This window comes from Muntiacus reevesi, assembly GCF_963930625.1.
Source record: "Muntiacus reevesi chromosome 15 unlocalized genomic scaffold, mMunRee1.1 SUPER_15_unloc_1, whole genome shotgun sequence".
Classification (NCBI taxonomy): Eukaryota; Metazoa; Chordata; class Mammalia; order Artiodactyla; family Cervidae; genus Muntiacus; species Muntiacus reevesi.
In genome coordinates this window covers 66,039-73,564 of record NW_027077797.1, presented here as the reverse complement: position 1 = coordinate 73,564, position 7,526 = coordinate 66,039, and the positions used below count along the sequence as shown (strand labels likewise).

Genomic DNA, 7,526 nt, shown 5'->3' with positions numbered 1-7,526 from the left:
AGGGCCCTGGGAGGACAGGGGGAAGACCCTGGTGCTTTGGGGGAGCAGGTATAGGTCATGAGGGTGAGCAGGGTCTGGGAGAATAGGAGATGCCCCCGGAGATCTCGGGGGAGCAGGTACAATTTGTGTGGGTGAGCAGGGGCTGGGAGGACAGGGGATGACCAGGAAGATTTGGGGGAGCAGGTACAGCTTGTGGGTGAACAGCGTCTGGGAGAGCAGAACCATCACAGAGCTTTGGGGAGCAGGTACAGCTTGTGAGGGTGAGCAGGGGCAAGGACGGGGGAGCCCCTGGATATTTGGGGGAGCAGGTACAGCTTGTGGGTGAGCAGGGGGCTGAGTACGGGGGGGGTCCCTGGTGATTTCAGGGAGCAGATACAGCTTGTGAGGGTGAGCAGGGGCTGGAAGGACTGGGAGGAGCCCCGGGTGCTTTGGGGGAGCAGGTACAGCTTGTGAGAATGAGCAAGGGACTGGGAGGACAAGGGGAGCCCCTGGAGATTTGGGGGAGCAGGTACAGCTTGTGGGTGAGCTGGGAGCTTGGAGGACAGAGGGTGTACCTGGAGATCTGGGGGAGCAGGTAGAGTTTGTGAGGGTGAGCAGGGCCTGGGGGACAAGGAGTGCCCCTGGATATCTGGGGGAGCAGGTACAGCTTGTGAGGGTGAGCAGGGGCTGGAAGGACTGGGAGGAGCCCCTGGTGCTTTGGGAGAGCAGGTACAGGTTATGAGGGTGAGCAAGGGCTGGGAGGACAAGGGGGTCCCTGGTGCTTTGGGGGAGCAGGTACAGGTTATGAGGGTGAGCAGGGGCTGGGAGGGCAAGAGGTACCTCTGGAGATCTGGGGGAGCAGGTACAGCTTGTGAGGGTGAGCAGGGGGCTGGGAGGGCAGGAGGTGCCTCTGGAGATCTGGGGGAGCAGGTACAGCTTGTGAGGGTGAGCAGGGGGCTGGGAGGGCAGGAGGTGCCCCTGGAGATTTGGGGGAGTGGGTTCAGCTTCTGGGGATAAGCAGGGGCCTGGGAGTTCAGGGAGCTCTCCCAGGGTTTTAGGGGAGCAAAGATTGTACAGCTGAGCAGGGGCTGGGATGTCAGGCCCCTGCCTACGACCTCAGTGGATCATGTGTGTGCTGAACACTTCAGTAGGAAAGGATCCTAGGGTGCAAGGGGCCGTTTGTGCTGTGGCGCCAGTCGCAGGGACACTGGGCAGTGTGAGCCCTGCAGAGAGGATGGGCCCGAGAGCACAGCCACCCAGAGCTGAGTCCAGAGGGCTGAGACCAGGGGTGTGGGTGCTGGACGAGGGAGAGCGGCGGGGATCAGGGAGCAGGGGCACAGGGCCAGGAGAGCTCAGGCCACAGCTGGTGAGGCAGAGGGCTGAGACAAGGGTGTGGGCCACCCCTCAAGCTAACAGGGGCACTGTTTGGTGGAGGGTCTGCATGAAGAACGATGCAAGGAGCAGCAAAGACCCAAGAGGAAGGGCTCTGGCGCTGCAGGGAAGGGGCGCCCTGAGGGCACCGGGTGGACTGCACTTCCTGGGCCGACGGTCCGCCAGACCCCCCCACGCCCCCAGCCTGTGTGGCTCAGGAGCCAAAGCGGGGCCAGGCCTGGCACGGTGTGCTGAAAGGGTGGTATGAGTGGCCAAGGGGACACGGGGCGCCCGCTCGGCGGTCAGATGGGCTGCAGGCCCAGGGAGCTGACCAGGCCGGGGGAGCAGGGGGCACGGGTCAGGCCAGGCGCCCACAAGAGGGGAGCGGCCCCGGGGCTCTGATCCAGGAGGCCACACTCACCGACCCCAGCTGTGTCCAGAAACCCCAGCTGCCGCGCCCAGAACAGGGTGGCCAGACCACGCCGGCCGGTCATCAGACTCTGGAAGCACACGGTGGCTGGGCTCAGCGGTGCCCCAGGCCTGGGCACCTGAGGTCCTGCCGGACCCAGCATTCACCCGGCCTCCTCTCTCACAGCCTCCACCACAGCCCCGAAAGTCTACCCTCTGGGTTCCAGCTGCGGGGACACGTCCAGCTCCACCGTGACCCTGGGCTGCCTGGTCTCCAGCTACATGCCCGAGCCGGTGACCGTGACCTGGAACTCGGGCGCCCTGACCAGCGGCGTGCGCACCTTCCCGGCCGTCCTGCAGTCCTCCGGGCTCTACTCTCTCAGCAGCATGGTGACCGTGCCCGCCAGCACCTCAGGATCCCAGACCTTCACCTGCAACGTAGCCCACCCGGCCAGCAGCACCAAGGTGGACAAGCCTGTTGGTGAGAAGATGGGCCCCGGGGAGGGCGTCCACTCCAGGAGACCAGGGTCAGCCCCCCTGCCTGCAAGGATCCCACCCCAGGGATGATGTGAACCACGCCCCTCGTGTCAGGGGAGGCCTGTCTGTCTTCCTCTCCTGAAGGTCTTCAGGCTTGGGGAGGGGGTCATCTGGAGTTTCCACCGCATCCAGGCTACCGCAGGCTGGACAACGTCCACACACCTGGACGCACAGAGACGGGCCCTGGGCTCAGGCCTGCCAACATCCGCCCCGCCCTAAGCCCAGCCCCTGGCTCCCTGCTCCTGGTAACCCCCAGTCTGCTCTCTCTGCAGGAGTCCCCAGTTGCTGCTCCAAGTGTCCGAAACTGTCTTGTAAGTCAGAAAAACCTTATTCTCCATCCTACGGATGGGGACAGCACCCAGGCGGACTCAGGGTGTGGGGGTCGAGGGGGATGGCTGCCTGAAATGAGTGAAGCTCCAATATTAATCCCCTGCCATGTCTCTGCCACCAGGCTTGAGGGGACCGTCTGTCTTCATCTTCCCCCCAAAACCCAAGGACACCCTGATGATCACTGGAAAGCCTGAGGTCACGTGTGTGGTGGTGGACGTGGGCCAGGATGACCCCGAGGTGCAGTTCTCGTGGTTCGTGAATGACGTGGAGGTGAACACGGCCAGGACGAAGCCGAGAGAGGAGCAGTTCAACAGCACCTACCGTGTGGTCAGCGCCCTGCCCATCCAACATGATGACTGGACTCAGGGAAAGGAGTTCAAGTGCAAAGTCAACAACAAAGGCCTCCCGGCCCCCATCGTGAGAACCATCTCCAGGACCAAAGGTGGGCCAGGCGGACGAGCCTGGGAGGGTCCTGTGGGCCAATCAGAGTGACCGCTGTGCTAACAGCCTTGCCTGTCCCCACAGGGCAGGCCCTGGAGCCGCAGGTGTACGTCCTGGCCCCACCCCGGGAAGAGCTCAGCAAAAGCACGGTCAGCCTCACCTGCCTGATCACCGGCTTCTACCCAGACTACATCGCCGTGGAGTGGCGGAGAAACCGGCAGCCTGAGTCGGAGGGCAAGTACGGCACGACCCCGCCCCAGCTGGACGCCGACGGCTCCTACTTCCTATACAGCAGGCTCAGGGTGAACAAGAGCAGCTGGCTAGAAGGAGACAGCTACACGTGTATAGTGATGCATGAGGCTCTGCACAATCGCTACACAGAGAAGTCCATCTCTAAGTCTCCGGGTAAATGAGCCACACGTCCCTGCACCAGCAAGCCCTCACCCACCCCCCCGGCCCCCGGGCTCCAGGTCCAGCCGGGACCCCCAGCCCCGCCCCGTGTGCACTCCTCCTGGGCCGCCGTGAATAAAGCACCCAGCGCCGCCCTGGGACACCGCAACGCTGTGCTGGTTCTTTCCGAGGCAGAGCCCTGGTGACCGCCAGGCCTGCGGGGGGCGGCTGGGATGACTCTGGGCCACTTTGTTCACCATTTTTGGGGGATCTGACTCCCAACCCCCAAGGCCAGACACACAGTGAGTGGGTCCAGCAGGCCACCTGTGGGCTGCCCGAGGCCGCGGAGAGATTGGCCAGAAGCGCAGCTCCACGGCCCGCTCCAGCCACCACCTGCTGGGCCGGACTCTGGACAGTAACGGGGGAAGCCCCCGAGACCTTCAGGAATGAGGCCCAATGCTTCCCGCCTCTGCTCCAGCTCACGCTGTGGGGCAGGGCCTCATCCTTGTCCCCAGGCCCCTGTCCCTGGGTGTCCAGCGTCCATGTGTCCACTCTGGGCCTGCCTGGGAGCCAGGCATGCCCGGGGGTGGCCCTGCATCACCCTCAGGCTCCTGAGGTCAGGCCTCACTCTCCCCCGTCCAGGAGGCTCTGCCCAGCTCTCCCTGCCCAGGGCCAGGCCTGTGCGCTCATGGGGATGTCATCCCTGTGTCTGAAAGGGGCCCAGCCTGGAGCCCTGAACGTCCAGGGCAGGGACCTACCTCCTCCCTGCAGCCTCTGAGCCCAGAGCCCCGCACACACACAAGACAGCCCACACCCAGCCTCCTCCACACACACTCAGGTGCTCACCTGGGCACAGTTCACCCCCGTCACACACCCACGACCCCTGCACACACTCAGGTCTCACTCTCGGGGACCCATGGGGCGACCCCACAGGCCCAGACCCAGAGCTGGTTCTTGTCAGCTCTCACAGTGGACACCAGCTGGTCCCCACCCTCCAGAGCCCATGGGCTGCTCAGTGGCCCTTCCCCACACTGACCACACTGACCAGCTCAGACATCCGTCCCTTGCCTCCCCTGGGGCACACACGCCCCTCCCTAGCAGGCTGAGATCCCCCCTCAGCCCCTCATCCCGGCACCCTCACCCTCGGGCACAGGGACACAGCCCGGCGCTATCTGCCCTCCCTCCCCAGGGGCAGGGCCCAGACACATGCGCTCTGCTGACCCCCCTGGCTCCAGGCCTGGCCCCCAGGGCAGAGGAGGCCGGGAACTGAGCCTCTGTCCTGCAGGGAGGTGGGATCTGGGCCCCAGGTCAGGGCGCAGCTCAGGATGGGAGCAGGACCCCACAGGCCAGGCCCAGACAGCGGCCATGCTGGAGGGGTGGGGGCTGGGACTGGGGCCCAGAGACTGACCTCAGGTGACCCCTGCCAGCCCACGGGGGGATCACACCACCTTCCCCCCAGAGGGAGCCCTGCCCCGAGGCCCCGATGACCCTGCCCAGCCCCCCGTGGGCAGAGACAGTACTGACCACCCCTCCCTGTGCAGACCTGCTCCTGGAGGAGGAGAGTTGTGCGGACGCCCAGGATGGGGAGCTGGACGGGCTCTGGACGACCATCTCCATCTTCATCACGCTCTTCCTGCTCAGCGTCTGCTACAGCGCCACCGTGACCCTCTTCAAGGTGGGGGGCCACCCCGCTGGGCCCTCGGGCCCCCTGTCTGTCCCCGGGGTCCCCTCAGTATCCCTCCCTGTCCTCTGACTCTCTCTCACTGCCCACTCGCTGTCCACTCTCTGTCCCTGGGAGCAGCCCAGGTGAATTCCAGGCTGCACTCACCCCACCCCCCCCGGCAGGTAAAGTGGATCCTCTCATCAGTGGTGGAGCTGAAACAGTCGATCACTCCCAACTACCGAAACATGATTGGGCAAGGCGCCTAGAGCTCCTATGGGCCACGTCGGGCGCCAACCCAGACCTGACTGGACCACTTCTGTCTGCTCGTGCCTCTCAGCCTGTGCCAGGTTTGTTCCATTGCCTTATGAACTCACTAACCCTTGAGCTCACAGCCACCTTTGCGTGTACTTCAGAAATCTGGCATTGTGGCCACCACTGTCTGCCCCAGCCCCCCTCACAGACCCGAGTGGACAGCAGGTGATGCCCCAACCTGAGCTGATGGATGCCAAGGGCCTCTGCACAGCTTGCAAGACACCATTGCCGCCACATGCCCTACCAAGAATGCATGTGTCCAGGGCTGTCTGCACAGGGCACCCACATCTTGTCCAGGCTGGGATCCAGACCAAAGGTCCCTGGAGGAGGCCCCTGTGTCAGATCCTTGGGAACAGCTGTCCTGCAGGGACCCAGCCTCCCAGCAGGGAAGCTCCTGTGAGGACCACTAACGGTTACTCAGGTCACCTCCACTGAGGATGCTGCTGCGAGCAGGGCCTGGGAGCACAGCTGCTGCAGGAGCCCTGGTGGGGGAAGGGGTGACGTCCAGCCAGACGGACCGCCTGGAGAGGGGCCTGGTGACTGGTCCCCAGTGCACAGAGCTGGAGGGGCTCCCAGAATACAGGACGGCAGGACAGCCAGTCCATCCTGCAGCCAACAGCCTGACACGTCCCACCGGAGCTCAGCCTGCACCAAGGGCGGGGGTGAGAGGCGAGACAAGAGACCCACAAAGGCCCAGCCCCAGGCCCCAGAGCCCTGCCTCGCCTCCCAGTACAGACTCTCCCATCATTGCAGAAACGTGCATGGGCATCTCTGGATGGGAGGCACTGCCCCTAGGGCTGGAAGGAAGGACCACAGCCTCAGAGCTTGGGAAGCTTCTTCGGTATAATGTGCGGGCCTGTTCATTCTCTTTGCTGTCTCTTTATCACTTTAATGACAATAAAGCAACTTTACTTCACCTAGGCCACTGGCCAGTCTCCATATGTTGACACACCTTCTCCTTTCGTGGAGTCCACAGCCTGGCCGCCCCACCCCCACTGACCCCTAGGCTTCCTGCCCCCCCTCCACCTGCACCTAGAGTCCCTGGTCCCTATCCTTACCTGACCCTGGGGTGCCTGCTCCACACCCCATCCCCCCATGGTGTCTGCCCCACACCCCACACCCACTCTTGGGCATCCCACCCCCCCAACCACCCCTGGCATTCCTGCCCCCACCCCGTACACACCCCTAGGGCTCCCACTCCCCCTTGCAGGCAGAGGTCACCCTGGCTCCAGGGGAGCCACAGACAAGTGCCCTGTGTTGGGTGGTCAGCACAGGAGGCTGTAACAAACACCACAGGACACCCCTCCTCACACATTCCCTCTGTCGATTTAAAATCATTCACAACCTAAAAGTTAAGAGTTATGTTTAACTGGGTGGGAATTTTTAGGACTTCATGCCCAGGCGCAGCACCTCAAGCACCCTGAAAGAACTGCTCTGAGGGGAGGGGAGGAGACTGCATGTAGAAGTTTGCAACAAAGGGCAGGCAATCTGAATGTCTAAAGGTTATTGTTAATTAAATAAAACCAGAAGCCCAAGTTAAGGGATTTAGCACTTTTCTGTATACCTGAAGATACAAGAGTCTGGGTTCCCTGACAGGGTTCTTTCGTATGCACCTTAGCTCTCCTGGGGTCAGCACCCTGCGTTTTCACATCCTGAGTTCGCTAGGACTCACCATAGGGAGAGGCTGCAGCCTGTGGGCTTCTAGAAGGCAAGTGTTCTTCTCTCTCCTGAGTGCTCTCAGGGCCACTGGCTCACACTGGAGGGCTGCAATCACTGATAACCGTGGCATTCTCATTTACTTATATGGCAGGAAATATTCCATTTCTCACCCTAACCTCTGCATATTCCCCGTGATGCCCAAAGCCCAGTGGGGGTGCTTGCCCTTGAGCCACTCCAGCTGCACCCATGTGAGCCTGAGGTCACACACACACATGCACACACACGCACCTCCCAGTGTGTCACCTGGTATACACACACCCCATTTGCATCTACCCACACACACACACACACACACACACACACACCCCCCCTCTGTCAGGGTGTCACCTCCTGTACACACACCCCATCTGCATCTACACACACACACACCCCTCTG

General features: G+C 62.7%; 1 gene segment (V, D, J or C); it reads left to right on the top strand.

Moving 5' to 3' along the window:
- Positions 1 to 1,931: 1,931 nt before the first annotated feature.
- On the top strand, positions 1,932 to 5,385 carry LOC136155135 (immunoglobulin heavy constant gamma 2-like). The segment is given in 6 exon segments: positions 1,932 to 2,239; positions 2,568 to 2,606; positions 2,747 to 3,067; positions 3,151 to 3,471; positions 4,998 to 5,131; positions 5,302 to 5,385. Coding segments are annotated over 6 exon segments (1,098 nt in total).
- Positions 5,386 to 7,526: the final 2,141 nt, after the last annotated feature.